Genomic DNA, 14,814 nt, shown 5'->3' with positions numbered 1-14,814 from the left:
GAGAGAGAGAGAGAGAGATTAGATTAATATTCAATAGTGATTGGGCGGTTGTTGCTTATTTCGAATTACGAAGACAGAATATTTGCTTCATCAAAAATAAAATATGTTGGAGTAATTAATTCAATGTTAAAGATAAGAATGTGAAGGAAAAAGTTGATAATACAAGTATAAAGGAAATTGCTATATCTACATCAAGATTTATATAAGAGATTACATAATACTCATATGGCACTCTATCATTTGACAATTTAAAATTCAGCTAACTTTTTCATCCATTCTTTTCCCTCTACATCATTTTCGGTAATCGTTTATGTACTATTTTTATATACAAATAACAAAATCCAAGTATAAAAGAAGTAAAACTTAAAAATTTTCTTGTAATTAAAATATTGTGTTACTAATCAAAACTGTGGTGTGAATATAATTATTCATTTTTTAAATAACAAATGATAAAACAAAATTTCCTTTTTTTTTTTTTTTAATAGTGAATACTCATATTCTATTTTCAAGAAGGAATAAGACTATCTTGACAAGAGGGGCTATGTATATAGGAATGTTCCTATTGGCCAAAGGGTCAGGGTCAAGGTTGAGGTTGAGGCCGAGATCAAATTTTATAAGTTTTTCATTAAAATCTTTAAATTGATAAGTCACAAAAAATTGTAATTACGATAATGCCACTTCTATAAAATTATTCATAGATTGATGGAGAGAGAGAGAGAAAAGTAAAGCTATTCCTACATTACTGTGTACAAATGGATAACATGGGAGAGGGATTTTATAATAAGAGCCAATACCAATTTGTGATTATATTAGTTTGTAAGGAAAAATGAGGATAGGCAAGTATGAAAATAATAACAACAATAACCAAATTTCGGGAAAAAAAAAATAACAAGCACAAGAGGGAAATTCACTAATTCAATAATGGAGGATTATGAAGGATTTATCTGGACCAAATTAATAAGTTGGATAATTGTTCAATGTTAATATGTGTTATACAAAGGGATGTTAACGAGTTGAGTCGAGTCGGAACAAGTTTTTTTTTTTTTTTTTTTGCCCTCGGCCAAAATATTAAGGCTCAACCCGAGCTTTTGCCTTGGGCCTTATCGAGCTGAGCCAAGTCGGGCCGAGCTCAATTTCTGAATTTTTTTAATATACCTCTTTGCTGTATTTTAGCTACCAAATAGGCAACTAATTTTTTTTTTTTTAATACTAGCTCGAGCCAACTCCAAAAAATGAGGCTTGGCCCGAGCCTTGGCTTGAGCTTCTTTCTAGCCGAGCCACGAGCAGCCCAAGCCTGATTATCATCCCTAGTTATACATCGCATATTTATAATCAAAGAATATTCGTTAACAATCTAGGATAATATAATACAATAAAGAGCCTAATATAAAGTGGAGTCTTAATAATATAGGTAAAATCAACGATAGAGTATTTGAGTTGAAATGGAAATCCAAACACTGTCAAATCACTAACCTTCTTCTTATCTGCCATGGACTCTTTCTAGACTTTTTCAAATCACACCTCCAACTCCCAATTAAATTTCCAATATAATCCGGCTCACACCCAAAATTCTAACAAATCTTTACCTTGAGACAAATTTTATTACAAGAAACAAAAATTCAATTTTCAACAAAAATTTCCGCCTGAAAACAAATTTCACTACAAGGAATAGAATTTAACTCTTAAACAAAAAATCTCCAACAAAACTCTTCACTTCTTCCACTAAAACCCCTAAGGGCAAACTCAATAAATGTCAACTGAATACAAGCACTACTTTTATCAATAAGATTAACTCGAGTACCAAATTTGCTTGAATTATCACTACGAGCAACAAAGATCATAACTAACTCCGTCCGAATAACAAATTTTGTTCTATTTACCATCATGAGCAACAAGATCATAACTAACTCCACCCAAGTTAATGCTTATCAAAGCGTAAATAACCAAATTTCCTAAAGTCTAGTATCTCTTTTCTTCAATTTAGTGACCGTAGCATCAAATGTGATTATAGAATCCTGTAAGGCATATAACTAGGACCTTCTCTGCCCCTTTATCATAACTCAATCCTTATGTTGCTTCTCCTCCAATGTCTAGACAAAAATCTGGTGTTACGATCCAAAAGTAGGAATATCGAACTTGATACTTGTCGTGTCGAAAAATCAAACCTCGATTTGAATTGATCAAACCTTGCTCTAATACGAAATCGAATTGTTTCTCCTAGGAACTGTTGAACCTAACTCCGATACCGTTTGATAGAAAAAACGAGTCAATACTAATTTGTTATGATATTACTTTGTTACGAAAAACAACAATAGGCAATATGAAAATAATAACAACAAACTCAAGATTTAAGTGAAAACCCAATTTGGGAAAAAAATCACAGGTTGAAGGGGAGAATTCACTAATTAAAAAATGGATGATTACAAATGATCTCTCAATACCAAACTAATAAGTCAGACAATTAGTAAATATCAATAAGTGTTGTACCCTGCATATTATAATTAAAAATAAATAAATAAATAAATCCCCAACACACTAAGAGAATATATAATGAAGAGTCTAATATAAAGTGAAGTCTTAACGTAACAAAAAAAAGCCAATAATGGAATACTTGAGTTGAAAAATGAGTCCAAACTATTGCCAAATCGCGAAAACATTCTCCTTATCCATCTTGATCTCCTTCAAGATTTCTTCAATTCTCACTAACAACTCCCAATTAAATTTCCCATAGACTTCAGGGTCTCAACTAAATTCTAACGAGAGAAAGAATAAAATAAGAATAATATTATCTAACACCGGATGGTGATAGATGCCAATTTAAGTAGCTACACTTTATATGTTTAATTAAATAAATGAGTCATGTGATTTTACACTTAAATGAATATATCATTTAATACCATGTAATTATCATCTGGACCGATAATGATGAATAATATTACTCTTATAATCATCAAGTTTATTTTATTTATTTCTCTCTTTTGTGTTATATATATGTACGGTATTATGTATACAATAATAACATTACTCGAGAAAAAATAATTTGGAATATAGTACTATACTCCCATTGATGGTCACTATTTTGAAAATTATGATGTTTTGGATATTGAATGTGATTAAATAGTTGGAAAAATTTAAGTGCAAATTATTTTTATTGTAAAATTAAATTGAGTTTGAGAATTAAAGAGTTATATTTTAAAAAAAATGATGTAGAATTAAACCATTTTACCAGAAAATGTTGTCAGGTTCTTTGACATATGATTTGTTGATAGAGTATGATTGGATGTAAAAATTTACTGTTTTTTTATAAGATGTTACGTGATATTATGTCAAAAAATGTGACAAATATTTCTAACAATGTAAGGAGGTTGAAATAAAAATATGGGCTATGTCATCAATCTGAATGTCTGCCCCCACTCACGCACCCTCTACGCCCCATATCCAGTTTGCTCTTTCTTAACCATACATACCACTGTTTTTCTCCCTTAACTATTTCAGTTCCTTTTATTTTTCCTTCGCTCTACTACCCCAATTCTAGATCATTTTTCTCCCCGAATTTCTTCCCCATAATCATCGTACTCCAACTAATCCCACTTCCTTTGTAGAAACTAAACAAAGAAACAGTCACTTTCTGAATTTCAATAATATCTGTTTAGAAATTGTATGGTTGCGTGTAATTTTTCGATCAATGAGGATTGATTGTAATTTCTTGATTTGAGTTTCTGTATACGTTCAAGTATGTAGTTGAAGAATCAAAAGGGAAACTTTTTGATCAATTGATTTCTTGGATCCAGGGTGGGGGACGGTGACGTTTTGGAAATTTTGTTTTTGGGAGGTGGAGGATTTTTATCCTAATTGCTGGATTTTCATCGGCTGTAATCTGGGTTTCTTTTTTTTCATCCTGAGCTGCCGTTGAAATTGGAGAAAAGAAATTACGTTGGGGGTGCTATTGGAGTTTGGGGAATTACTGAATTAAATCAATTTCCATGGAGCATGCTGTGGGTGGAAAATTTAAGCTTGGGAGGAAAATTGGGAGTGGTTCATTTGGTGAACTCTATTTAGGTAATTTTTTTCTTTATACATGAGACTTGTTAATTAAATGAGTCTATTTTTATTTTACTTTTGGTCTTTTTATGTTACTGTTAAGGGATTATTGTTCATCTTGTTGGATCATTTATGCATCATTGACACAGGTGTGAACCTACTAAATGGGGAAGAAGTGGGCGTCAAGCTGGTATGCTTATTTATTTATTTATTTATTTTTTTACATCTGTCATTGGTCTTGCTTGTGTTGTTTAAGGTCCAGGCAACTCATTCCCTTGGACTGATTTATTTGATAACGTGTAATGTGTCATGTATAATGGGCTTTTCATTGTATTATCAACATTTGAAGCATTTTTGTATTTTTTTTAATGATACTGGATCTATGGTTTTACTTAAAATTTCTTAACTATATAAAATTTATAATCCTGCATGTAGTGGGAAAAAATAATTTGGATGAAACAAGAATAATAGAGATGCATGAACAAATTTAGTTCAACCTCTCGTTTTGTAGGACAATTAGCGAAGTTTGTCAACCACGGCAACAAACTTTCAGCTTAACAACAACGAAATCCTAACCTGTACATGAAATTTGATCATGGACCATTTTTTTCGTAACTACTACATTTTAGAATGTGAACTTGTATGCTGTGGCAAACTGTGACCAACTTGTAAACACTAAACCTTTCTTTTCTTGATACGTGGAGAAATTAGTAGTCATCACGTGCATCTTTCTTAGTTATGAAGATAATGCTTTTCAATATGACTACTTAGGTTTGACTCATAAAAATCTCTAAACACTCGTGAAGAAGATGCAAGTTATAGCGTAAAACTTGAGAAGATACAAGTTAAAAGTATTTTTTATAAAATTTTATGATAATCACTTATAAATTTATTATTATTTTTTTATTATTATTATTATTATTTTTAATTGTAACTACTGCAATTACCAGGAATCTGTGAAGACCAAGCACCCTCAACTTCACTATGAGTCAAAAGTCTATTTGCTTCTCCAAGGAGGAAGTAAGGCAGTCTCTCTCTCTCTCTCATTTGCAATTCTGGATAAGATGGGAAATAAGTTATGGCTAACAGCATTCTGATTAACAATAGTTTCTATAATTTGATGCTGTGATATTTTTTTTTTCTAGCAGCATATTTCAGCAACCCTTAGCCATTCTCGACACATGTTACATATTTCCGCAAAAATTATTTTGCAATCAAAGGAGAACTGAACCATTAACCTGCTCTTCTAGCTTTATAAACTATGGAGTTAAATGATGATTTGAATTTTGATTTTTTTTTTTTTTTTTTTTTTTTTTTTTTTTTTAAACTTGTACCTTTACGATGATAGGAATACTACTGTTTTGGTTTCTGTTTTATTTCTGTTCCAGATGAAATATGATTATAAAACAATATCTTTTTCCAACTTATTAATCTCTCTGTTGTTGCTTTCCTCTCATCGCAGCGGGAATTCCCAACCTGAAGTGGTTTGGAGTTGAGAATGAATACAACATAATGGTTATAGACCTACTTGGACCAAGTCTGGAAGATCTGTTCAATTATTGTAACAGGAAGTTCTCCTTAAAAACTGTATTAATGCTGGCAGATCAATTAGTAAGGATTTAAACTGTTTCCTATAGACTATGATTCTAGCTGCCAACTGTTGCTAGAATAACCCACCTGCAATTTTACTTCAGATTAATAGAATTGAATACATGCATTCAAGAGGATTTCTTCACCGTGATATAAAGCCTGATAACTTTTTGATGGGCTTAGGACGCAAAGCAAATCGGGTAAGTGTTACAATCATTCATGGTCTTACTCTTTTTTTGAATTATATGAGCATGCTCAAGCTGGTTGTCAAGTATTTTATTTTCAGTTTATCAAATATACCTATTTTTTTGTACCCTGGTATTCATATCCTCCAGGAATCTGGATCCAGCATTTCAATGAGGAAAAGGATGGAAATTTTCTTTATTCTGTCATATATCATAGATTTTGTATTTTTCATTTAATTATAATTATATTGTATAAATTTTGAATTGGAATTCATTTGGGATGATGGTGGTATGTGTTGTCACGACAGTTCCTAGCATTAATTGCAGGTTTACATCATTGACTTTGGTCTTGCCAAAAAATATAGGGACCTGCAGACTCACAAGCACATACCATACAGGTACCTTTTGTGTATGTGCTCACTAGCTTAAAGTCATGGTCTAGGGATACGTATAAAGGTCATGTCATATACCTGATGCTTCCACACAGTTGTTTAGTCATCGCCTTTGATATACTTCTTGTGCTAAGTTCTTAATATTCTTTTGCAGGGAAAACAAGAATCTCACCGGTACTGCTCGCTATGCCAGTGTTAATACGCACCTTGGAATTGGTAAATGATGCACCATATTTTTCTACATTGTTCCTAATCAGAAACAGATGCTGTCTAAGACTTCTATTCTATCTATTTCAGTTTATTTAATTCACGTTTAACTTCGCTTGCAGAACAAAGCCGAAGGGATGATTTGGAATCTCTTGGTTATGTCCTTATGTATTTTCTGAGAGGAAGGTCGGTAGCATACAATGACTTTTAGGCATTTTGTATACCTGTTCTAAATCTTTAGTTAACTATTGTTTAAAAATTTTGCAATTTCTAAAATATTCTACATTTTTTTTCCTATCTCAGCCTTCCTTGGCAGGGACTGAAAGCTGGCAACAAAAAGCAGAAATATGACAAGATTAGTGAAAAGAAGATGTTAACTCCGGTAGAGGTACCCATCACGCTATGTACATATTTTTTTAGGTGATATCCCTGTTCGAAACTTGCATGTTTTCCAAAGCGTGCTTGAATTGCTTCATTGATAACACTAACTTAAATGTCTTGGTACTTAGTACAGTAGATTTGATTAATTTTCCTGCCTTGTAAACCGACCTCAACTCATGATTTACATCTACTTGATTTCCATGCTGATACTAGTCCTCCATATATGAACTCAGTCGATATTTTTCACGTATGATGAAGAGTTCTATTATTATAAAAATTGTGATTTCAACAAATTCATATATAAGATGCATAAAGATTTTTATTTTCCACTGTCTGTATCATTAATTTGATGGAGTTGATTCTTGTTTATTTTCATTAACTATTATTTTCCTCTATTCCTGTATGCTAAATCTTTCCATCGTTTTCATCCCAGCACAACCTCTTTGAATTTGGTGGTCCCCCTTTGTTATATCACTTAGTAGTGACAGTGGCTGAATGTTCACATGATTTTAAAATTTTTTACAGGTATTATGCAAATCATATCCATCTGAGTTCATATCATATTTTCATTATTGCCGATCATTAAGATTTGAGGACAAGCCAGATTATTCTTATTTGAAGAGGCTTTTTAGGGACTTGTTTATTCGCGAAGGTAACAAGTACTAGAACTATGTAATTCTTGTTGAGTTCCTTCTCAAGTACTTTGTATTTAAGCAGGCATATGTTGCAATATCCGCTTCATGACTTGTTATCTCCACAGGTTACCAATTTGATTATGTTTTTGATTGGACAATACTGAAGTATCCTCAGATTGGCACCAATTCTAAAGCAAGAGTAAGTGCTTGCGCACGTTAGAGTTTGTTTCATCTTTTTTCGAGGATAATATACTAATTCATGCCTTTGGTTCCAGAATCCCAGTGGCAATGCAGGGGCTGGAACTTCTTGTGAAAGACCATTAAAAACATCTGGTACATGTGTTTAGCAGAAATAATACCTGAAACTGAAGATTTTTGTGATATCTAAGTGAACTTACGAACTAACTATGAATGAGCTTGAGTGAATCCTTATTTTCTGCATTTTATATGTCCCAAGTACTTAGTTGTTTCATTTTTTTTGGAACTGTTTACATTATTCGAAGTAACATTTCTGTTTTCTTTACTATTTTAATAGTGATTGGTAGATTTATTGATATTCTCTTATGATTTGGTTGTTTCATCTAGTGGGGCAAGATATTCGAGATAGATTCTCGGGTGCTGTTGAAGCTTTTTCGAGGAGGAACCCTGCAGGTTCAGGGCGTCATGGTGAACATTCAAGACACAGGGCATCAGAAGATGCACCTTCATCCAAGGATGTGGTATTTTATCTTTTCCCATTCCCATGATAAAATTAGGTTTCAGAGCATGGTTTGGCTGACCTTTTAAGCATGTAAAACTTTTAAAAAAATTTCTTGTAGCTAAAAAAATTACTTTCTTAGTAATATATTTACAATTTTCAAACTTCTAAGCATAGCCAAACGTGCACTTATTCTAATAGTAAGCTCCCCTTGTGTATCACTTTCTCATGTCAACTTTCTTACCGAAAGGTTTCTTATGATTTCTAACAAGCAGCAACCCGATTTAGAAAGAGTCCAAACTTCTCGAAATGGCAGCGCTTCAAAGAGAGCAGCAATTTCGAGCAGCAGACCAAGCTCCTCTGGTGGACCCACCGAAGGCCACTCAAGTAGATTGATGTCGAGCAGTGGCCGCGTCTCTACAACACAAAGAATTCAACCCGTCATTGAACCTAAATCATCTGCCTTCTCTCGTACTGCAGTTACCAAAGGCACTCACAGTGATCCTCTTCGAAGCTTCGACTTCCTCTCGATCCGGAAGTAAGCCTATGGTTTTCATTGAACGTTGAATTCCAAGTGAAGGAAATCTTTTATTTGCATAAATAGTACTCTTTGTAAATGTGGAATTGTGTCGTATCCCCATTTTGTTTCCTGTTTGTAAGTTGTAATGCATAATTCTCATCCAAGGAAGTATTGAGTTTCATGTGTAGTAATTTTCATCACATGGAATATTTGTTTATAATATGAAACCCTCCATGTTGTCTTTAAAGCACAGAGCCTTTGTTCCTAAAAACCAATGCAGAAAAATCAGGAACGACTATCACAGTAAATGAGCAACAGGCGTCAAAAGTAAGATAAGAAACAGGCGTGAAGAGCAAGATCAAAATTTGATGGTTCTCTTCTTGTGACATTCATTAACAAGTAAAGCTCAGATCAATAAAACAAAAGGCCTTCCAAAATCCTACTACAAAATCTTGACACACGTAACTTGGGTGGACATAACTCTTATGCTGCTGCGGTCTCTTTCTTTAGCTTTGCAAGCTCCTGCCTCACAATGCCAGCCTTCTGCAGCATCAAAATGTTAGTTGATCAGCACCACCAGCAGTCAAATGTTAAAATTGTAAAGCAAGTATTGGGTGCACAAGCACATTATATAGCAACATACACTGGAAACTATTACAGTAATTATTTGATCACCTAAGTATTAGATTGTAATTTACGATAAAAGCTAGGAGAAATTAGTTTTTTGCAGCATCTACTGCGTGAAGTATTACTTCCGTTCACTTGGAGATAAATTATTTAAATGGGTGTGTTATTCAACATCATTTAAGTGGCGTTTCTGTTATTTGTTCTCCACATTTCTTCCAAAGGATATTAGGGTGCGTTTGGTAGGGCTTCTACTTTTACTTCAGTTTCTCTATGGAAGCTACCATTGGCTAGCATCTACCGCTCGAAGTAGTACTTCCCTTTTATCTATTCTCAGAGAGCGCACACAATAATTAATATAAAAGGTACTCTTGTCAAGACAATTCCGACCTTGATTTTTGCCAACATCAGCTTGAACCTGTCGAAATCATTTAGAGAGGCCCTTCTCTTCTGCACAATCAACTTCCTCCCCCAGGAACTGTGTTCCCATTTATTCTTGACATCTGCAAGATAAGGTCATAAAGTATCATTTCACAGAACAATATAACCAATGCAGAGTGAGGTATTCTAAATTTAACACCAACCAGCAGTTTCCATAGCAGCAATAAGAGTCTTTTTCTTCGGAACCCTTTTGATGTCAATCTTTATGTCAGTAAGAGAAAGCCTCTTAAAGTTCATTTGGCTCCTAACCATGTCCGGTGAATCCACTAGAGCCTATTATTAAGCAAACGGTTTAAAATGCATAGAGTCAGGCAAGATTCATTTCATTTTACGAACACAAAAACAAGATTGAAGAACCATAATGTCAGTTCTTATTGGATTTTATCAACAACACTGGTATAAGATAAATTATAAAGAACATGCAGCAAAAAAGATTCATGAATTTCAGTTCTTTAACCAAATTACGAGTGCAAACAGTTAATATAGTCCAAATCCAATAATCAAATCTATTGAAAAATGTATTATTCCAAATAACATAGTCAAATCCACTAACTTATATCCACACAGTGCAGCAAAGATTGCTGAAAAAACAACAATGCGAATGACATAAATAACAGAAAGTGACCTAGATTAAACACAAAAGAATCCAATTAAATGAACTAAAAGCATAAATGCATTTAACGCATAAATCAAAGGAAAATATTGTTAGACATACCCGGTTCTGGTCGATGACATCAACGATGACGACAAGCTGGCCATATTCTTTGCCGTAGTTGACAAGGGCCACTCTTCCTATCTCAACATACCTCTTGAACGGCTACAAACAAGAAACGACCCAAAAATCATTTACATTGCAGAGAAATTGAAACTTTCTAAACAAATGTATACAGAGGGATCGTATAGAAAATGATCAAGGGCATAAATTTTTTGAGGGCCTCACCATTTTCGGGGAATCTCTGCGTGAACTGTGTGCAGGGAGAGGCTGGAGATGTAATTGACAGTTTAATTTACGATTTGTAATGGAGTTATAGCATTGCTAGGGTTTTGGAGGAAATAAGTGAAAATGACCCTTTCACCGTCCTTATTGACTTTGACTGATTAAAAAAAAAAAAAAATACAATTTAAATACATTTTTTTTCAAAAATACCTCTCCATCTTCCTCTCTCTCTCTCTCTCAACGGTTTGGAAAGGAAAATCATATTCACTGACAGTCGATCGTCCATACATCTCCTTCACCAAAGAACTTTCGGTTGCCGGCTTATAAGAGTTGTAAATGTTAGTTTTTTGGAATTATAATTTCATTATTGAGTTTTGTTGAGTTTTACTTAGATTATTGATTGGAATATGATTTTTGTGGCATGAAATGCATGATTTATGTTAGACTTGCCTATAGATGAAGTGTATTGGCCAATTTTTGGTGTTTGGGGAGCTTCAAGTCGTCGAAATGGTGGAATCCGACGAGTGGAGAAGTTTTTGCTGTTGCAGGTCGGCTGGCTGTCAATAGGCAGTCGGTTTATTTTTATTTTTTTATAATATTAAATTTCCTAAATTAAATTAAATTAATTTAGAATTTATTTTCAAATTAATTATTTAATCAGAATTTTGACTTTTTAATTTTAATTTTTAATTTTATTTGAAATTTTATTTTTCATTTTAGTTATAATTTTAATTTAAAGAAATTGTTATTTTAAAATTAATTTTAAAAATACTTTTTTAATTTTAATTTCAATTTTTTATGTTAAATTTAATTGTAATTGTAATTTTATTTTAAATTTACATTTTTTAATTATAATTTTAATTTAAAGAAATTTGTTATTTTAAAATTAATTTCAAAATAAATTTTTAATTCTAATTTTTAAATTTAATTTTAGTTTCTAATTTAATTTTATTTTAAATTTAAATTTTCATTTTCATTTTAATTTTAACTTAAAGAAATTTGTTAATTTAGAATTTATTTTTAAATTAATTACTTAATCCGAATTTTGACTTTTTTATTTTATTTTAAATTTAAATTTTCATTTTAGCTATAATTTAAATTTAAAGAAATTTGTTATTTTAAAATTAATTTTAAAATTACTTTTTTAATTCTAATTTCAACTTTTTATTTTAAATTTAATTGTAATGGTAATTTAAATTTTATTAATAGTTTTGGATGATATTCTTTTCATTCATCAAATTTAATTAATTTTTTAATTGTAATTTGAAATAATTGTTGGAAATTTAATATTTATTTTTATTATTAGTTTTTGATAAATAATAATTTATTTATTGTCGAATTTAAATAAATTTTTTACTTTTAATTTTATTAATAGTTTTGGATGATATTCTTTTCGTTCATCAAATTTAATTATTTTTTTAATTGTAATTTGAAATAATTTTTGAAAATTTAATTTGAAATTTAATATTTATTTTTATTATTAGTTTTTGATAAATAATATTCTTTTTGTTCATCGAATTTAAATATTTTTTAAACTTGAATTGATTAAAAAAATATTGATAATCGGAAAAAATTGACATTATTGATAATAGGATAAAAAAATTTATATTATTGATGATTTTAATTATTATGAAGCTGCATCTTGCGTATTGTAGTTACAATTTCGTTATCTAATTTTTCTGTTATTATACTTTATTCTATTATCACTTGTACAATGTTATAACATTTTGAATTTTTACAGGATGGATTATCATTTTGATACAGAGTTGAGACAGATGCCAAGTAAAGTTACGTGGAATAGTAGCTTTGACAGTTTCACTGCTGTTTTAGAGCTACTCGATGATCAGCATGCAGATATGCTGCGTCAGTCTTTCCTGTGGTGCTTGTACCCATTGAAAGATCTGCAGTACTCGGGTCAATTAGTGATTCACTTCTATGTCGATTGCTGAGTTCAGTTGACGACGATGCCCTCTACTTCGCAGTTGGTGGTAAAGTCACCAGTTTTTCGATGTTCGAGTTTGCTCTGATCATGGGATTAAAGATTACGGGCGATGAAGCAGCTGGTGATGGGACTCAGAGAAGAAATAGGCTTCATGACACTTACTTCGAGAGACAAGGAACTGTGCTTCTTACACAGTTGTTCGACGCAATCAGGAGGTGTGATCAGATGTTAGACAAACTAAAGTTAGGTTTGGTCTATATCCTTGAGAGCGTGGTGCGGTGTCACCACAAAAAGACTACGATCGACCTCTTCCATCTGGAGATCGTTGACAACATCGATAGTTTCAACGACTATTCGTGGGGCCGGAGATGTTTTGATGACATCATACACGTCTTCACTAGATCGCACTCGAAGCCGAAGGGAGCCATGCGTAAGTACGACACCTATGGATTGCCCCTGACGGTGCAGGTAAATGGTTAATATAATGAATGTTAAAATTATTCTCATATTAAATTTGTATATAATAATTGTATATATTGCAGATCTGGGCGTATGAGACCGTCCCCCTATTGGGTGCCCGCTTTGCGAGGCGAGGGAAAACACGCTGCCCTCGGATGCGCCATTGGAGAGCATCTCGATTAGAGGCACTGGGAAACAGTTATTAGCTATCCTCGACGACCCCTCAGGTGAGTATTATGCATTTGTAATTATATTGTGCGTGATTTAACATCTGATTACATGATCGATAACTAGTTTAAATGTCAATATGTCAGCTTGAAGTCATAACTGAGTTGACGCCGTCGATGAAGGAGGAGGCTTAGGGTCTTGTGCGTGAATTAGACGTTTCGCATACCCAAGATGACCAGATGTCCGATCCGATCCACGACCGAGATTGGGTGAGTGAATTGAATAAAATCTATTGATTACCGTTTTGTATGAGTTAACAATTACGGATTAAGTTAATAATTTGTAATGTTGTTGCTTGTGTAGGAGCGTGATCTAGTTGATCGACGATCACCTCTACCGGGGGCATCACCACTTCCGCCGAAAGCATCTCTTCCACCTCCCCACTCAGAGACCTTTCCCGTGGATCTCTCGCACATAGTTAGGAGTACTATTTTGATGATTTGTATGCCCATCTGAGCATATTTATAGCGGAGTAGGTCGACAGGCTGCGTTGAGAGATGATAGAGAGGGTTGACGATCTGGGACGACAGTTGGTAGGAAGGGTCGAAGATTTGTCGAATGATGTTAGAGTGCTGCATGGCCATTGTGCGGACCTTGAGGATGAGATTGTAGCAATTCGAGGTGATATAGCCGGTAGGCGATGGGTTGACGGAGACGGTGATCGGGGAGGTGATCGAGAGGGTGATAAAGATGGGGGTCTTCGATAGTCGTACATGCATGATGATGATGCATGGGAATCATTTATGTTATCCGTGAAGCGCGATGGGACGGGAGCAGTGGCAAAGGAGGGGGCCCATCAGGGAGCGAGACGGTGGCAGATGAGGGGATGGAGGAGGTGGAGAGCCCTGGAGTGGAGGAGGTGGCAGTGTATAAGGTAAAAAAGCATGATGTTGACATGCCGGAGATGGTGGTCGGCAAGACGTCTAGAGTGCCATCACAGTACGTCGTCTTTCCCTTCATAGCTGATGCAAAGAGGAGGAGGTTCGTCGACAGGACGTACCCTAATTTGTTCCGGGAGGTCGACCATGCCAAATGAAAAATATTCGAGGCTGAGTGACGAAGAATGTTGCCCGGATAAGTATTGTATGATTTAGCAGACTACCAAAACTCGTATATACTTCGTTTAATATTTTTTCTATTTTATTTCCAGAGCCACGTACATGATAGCCGGAAGGACGATATTGGACGTATACAAGTGGTTCCATGATATCACCACGCAGGGGGCTTGGCTCGTCGACGATGTAAGTGAAATGTTATTGTTACTTTTCGTATACATTATGTTTAATTTGGTAAATGAAATAAGTATCTATGTCTTTATTTTCCTTGATGTAGCACATCGATATGGCCATGGACTTGTTGCACGATCGAATTGAGAGATATCCACAATCATTCCATAAGCCGAATAATACCGAACACCGAGTTCTTTCATTCCATTACCATTGAGTATCAGTAGCTCCAGCTTCTAGGTAACGAGTACATGCTTTCCGCGTATATGCTCGAGTGGGTCATCGGGCTGTCACTGAGTGTTGGGGAAA

General features: G+C 33.7%; 3 protein-coding genes across 3 annotated transcripts in view; 2 read left to right on the top strand and 1 right to left on the bottom strand.

Annotated features, from left to right (window-relative positions):
* The first annotated feature begins 3,399 nt into the window (after positions 1–3,399).
* On the top strand, positions 3,400–8,895 carry LOC111393297 (casein kinase 1-like protein 10). The gene is made up of 14 exons (XM_023018758.1): positions 3,400–4,059; positions 4,191–4,231; positions 4,992–5,061; positions 5,504–5,652; positions 5,736–5,831; positions 6,144–6,214; positions 6,363–6,424; positions 6,538–6,601; positions 6,719–6,803; positions 7,322–7,448; positions 7,557–7,630; positions 7,707–7,764; positions 8,017–8,150; positions 8,404–8,895. The coding sequence occupies exons 1-14, from the start codon at positions 3,984–3,986 to the stop codon at positions 8,668–8,670; spliced, it is 1,374 nt and encodes a 457-aa protein (XP_022874526.1). The 5' UTR covers positions 3,400–3,983; the 3' UTR covers positions 8,671–8,895.
* Positions 8,896–8,927: 32 nt separating this feature from the next.
* On the bottom strand, positions 8,928–10,767 carry LOC111393298 (60S ribosomal protein L14-2-like). Its single transcript, XM_023018759.1, has 5 exons — positions 10,654–10,767; positions 10,429–10,530; positions 9,857–9,986; positions 9,663–9,775; positions 8,928–9,191 (listed from the first exon to the last, which is right to left on the bottom strand). The coding sequence occupies exons 1-5, from the start codon at positions 10,654–10,656 to the stop codon at positions 9,132–9,134; spliced, it is 408 nt and encodes a 135-aa protein (XP_022874527.1). The 5' UTR covers positions 10,657–10,767; the 3' UTR covers positions 8,928–9,131.
* Positions 10,768–14,009: 3,242 nt separating this feature from the next.
* Positions 14,010–14,814, top strand: part of LOC111392398 (casein kinase 1-like protein 11) — a 4,936-nt gene continuing 4,131 nt past the window's right edge. The window contains exons 1-2 of the mRNA XM_023017742.1: positions 14,010–14,260; positions 14,430–14,520. Coding sequence (XP_022873510.1) covers positions 14,010–14,260; positions 14,430–14,520 — 342 coding nt within the window. The remainder of the gene's footprint in view (positions 14,261–14,429; positions 14,521–14,814) is intronic.

Source organism: Olea europaea, chromosome 4, assembly GCF_002742605.1.
Source record: "Olea europaea var. sylvestris chromosome 4, O_europaea_v1, whole genome shotgun sequence".
NCBI classification, from domain to species: domain Eukaryota; kingdom Viridiplantae; phylum Streptophyta; class Magnoliopsida; order Lamiales; family Oleaceae; genus Olea; species Olea europaea.
Note: the sequence above shows the minus strand (reverse complement) of the source record. Positions and strands in the feature narration are given on the sequence as shown.